The sequence below is a fragment of the Mycetomoellerius zeteki genome, unplaced genomic scaffold (assembly GCF_001594055.1).
Source record: "Mycetomoellerius zeteki isolate Tzet28-1 unplaced genomic scaffold, Tzet1.0 scaffold228, whole genome shotgun sequence".
NCBI classification, from domain to species: Eukaryota; Metazoa; Arthropoda; class Insecta; order Hymenoptera; family Formicidae; genus Mycetomoellerius; species Mycetomoellerius zeteki.
Genome location: NW_017257203.1, coordinates 20,182 through 22,578, shown reverse-complemented (window position 1 = coordinate 22,578; position 2,397 = coordinate 20,182). Strand labels below are relative to the sequence as shown.

Genomic DNA, 2,397 nt, shown 5'->3' with positions numbered 1-2,397 from the left:
CTTATATCGAACTTTCACACAATGCGCAGTGCCGCTGCACATCGTGTGAATAGCCGCGGACGTTTTTTGACTCACCCCCACCACACGAGTTGATCCTGCTTAGTTCTAGTCTTCTTGGGTGAAACAATGCGCATAATGGCGGCTGCTTAAAATTTTAACCAATCAAATTTGCCCAATGAGGTAACGCGCTAATTTTAAATGTAATAAGTTACTTGGAAATAAAAACACCGTATTTATATTTAAAATTATTCATATTTATTAATATAACGTTAAAAATTGCAATTTTAAAATAATACATAACAAATAATGTAATATAAAGAAAATAAACAAAAAATAGCTGAAAAACTGCGTTCAGCAGAAAAAGCAGCTTTGCAACTGTTGTAAAATTCTTTAATATAATTGATCTTCGTGTATAACGAATCAAACTAACCAACTCCTTATAAATCAAAAGAACTTGGTAGAAAGAACATGGGCAATAAGAGTCAAGCGTGGAAGAAGTTGCGCAAATAATACGACTATAAAGCGTAAAACTTCTTTATTTTTGTTACGTCCGAACTCCGGTCATGTGCGTGGATAGGTTTAGAGGAAGAAGGAGTAATAAGGTTGGAGCAAGGAAGGACGTTAGAGCAGACGGTTTGTCTCGCATGCATCCGCAGGAAGGGGATAGAGCGAGTCGAACGCACCTTTTATAGCTCTGGAATATGGATCAACGTCCTGAAGGAACGCTATAACACCTGTTTTCAACGGGCAGTGCAAACGTCGGTCCGAATTTTGAGTCAAGAAACTTAATCCTTGTAACTCGGGACCGGACCACATGCGATCTCTGTCGAGCAGTGGGAGTTGGTACGAGGTCTTACGATTCTAAAATAAATGGAGATTGAGGTTCGTCATTTCACAAGTACTCTATTTTATTGTTAACACTAAATCTTACAGTTGAAGTATAGCCAAACATTATTATTATTTGAATTTATGATTAAAATTTAAGTCTATCTTTATAAAATTGAAGGGAAAATAATGCTAAACAGAATCTCATTACAATTTAACATTCGCGAAGGATATTAATAGAACACGACTTATCTTACAAACTATTCATAGCTTTACTAATGACACTTTATTAATAACTATTATACTTATTAATAAGTATATATATATATATGTATATATGCGTACATGTATATTCTCGGAAATTTGAGAGATCATGGTCATGACTAGGTCTATGAGTTTGTTGTGTGAGTGTGTATAAACGGAGAGGCGATACAGGAATTAACGTATTTCACGAAGTACAACGGAGGAAGGGGGGAAAAGATTGTGAAAGAATCTCACAGGGACGAGATAAGGAACGGGTGATCGGTGAAGGATTACAGGGATTGCTGCATGGGGTGGCTCTCCAGCTATGGCATTTCTTATCTTGTTAGGATCAAAATAATCAGGACCGATTATATAGGCATCAAGTGGGAGAGGTTGTGTTGTACGCGGGAATTTGGCGATTAAGGATTCGAATGAATCCTCGGGATGGATGAAGAAATGGTAACGCGGAGGTGGAGGTGGGAACTCTTCTACGAATTCCACACTTGAGGTCGAAAGGGATGGTGATGGCGGTCGTGGTGAAGGAGGGATGGATTGGATAGAGGAATCAGAAGTTGGGAGTGGGGTGTCAGGGAAGATTCGCTCGGTTAGGGCGTCCGAAAATGCGGGTGACGGAGATCGAGGGGGAGGTGAAGGAGAAAGAGGAGGTATCGTCTCTAACCCTTGTTGACTGGGTTGAGCCAGCGAAGCCGGTGGTGGTGGGGGAGCTAACGCGTCCTTGGCCGGGTTACTTTGATCCCGAAGGTTTTCGCGATATTCCTGGTAAGCTTGGTCCAGGTGTTTCCGCGCTTCAAGGTAGGTCCAGCTTTTACGCCAACCCTTGTATGGGCGATTGGTTAAGCGTGGCACTATGGTTATAGCTTGAGTTAGATTTCGCGGCGAATGTATATATATATTGGTAACTTGAACTTACTGCTACTCAGTTTTTGTTAGTCTCGAAGGATGCCCGTCAGAGGTTAGGTTCAGTGGTTTCTGGTGGTTGGATGTCCCGTGGACCCATGTGACTTGAAGACACCGGAATGACTCGACTGTGTCGCGGATCACAATTAAAATCTAATCGCGGACCGGCAGAGTGTCTTACTTGTAACTTTATTAGTAGCGGACTGGCGAAGGTTCGTGGTAAGATCGCAAACCGGCAGAGCTTCGCTCGAGCCTAAATTCTTTCTGCCTGACTGCTCGCGAAGGGCCTCCTTTTATATTCGCGAGTTAGTAGTCCCGCGTGCAGGCCTCGCGTATGTACTGGTAATGTAGGATTAGGACAAGAAGACTAGAACCAGGAGAGTCAACTCGTGCCAATAGCGGTAGTGGGGG

The 2,397-nt window shown here is 42.3% G+C and overlaps 1 protein-coding gene across 1 annotated transcript in view; it reads right to left on the bottom strand.

The window, feature by feature from the left end:
- The window catches only part of LOC108723200 (formin-like protein 14), an 8,735-nt gene extending 6,670 nt beyond the window's left edge, over positions 1 to 2,065 (bottom strand). Inside the window, exons 1-3 of the mRNA XM_018448760.1 lie at positions 2,000 to 2,065; positions 1,324 to 1,934; positions 684 to 861 (exon numbers count right to left, since the gene is read on the bottom strand). Coding sequence (XP_018304262.1) covers positions 684 to 861; positions 1,324 to 1,934; position 2,000 — 790 coding nt within the window. The 5' untranslated portion in view covers positions 2,001 to 2,065. The remainder of the gene's footprint in view (positions 1 to 683; positions 862 to 1,323; positions 1,935 to 1,999) is intronic.
- Positions 2,066 to 2,397: the final 332 nt, after the last annotated feature.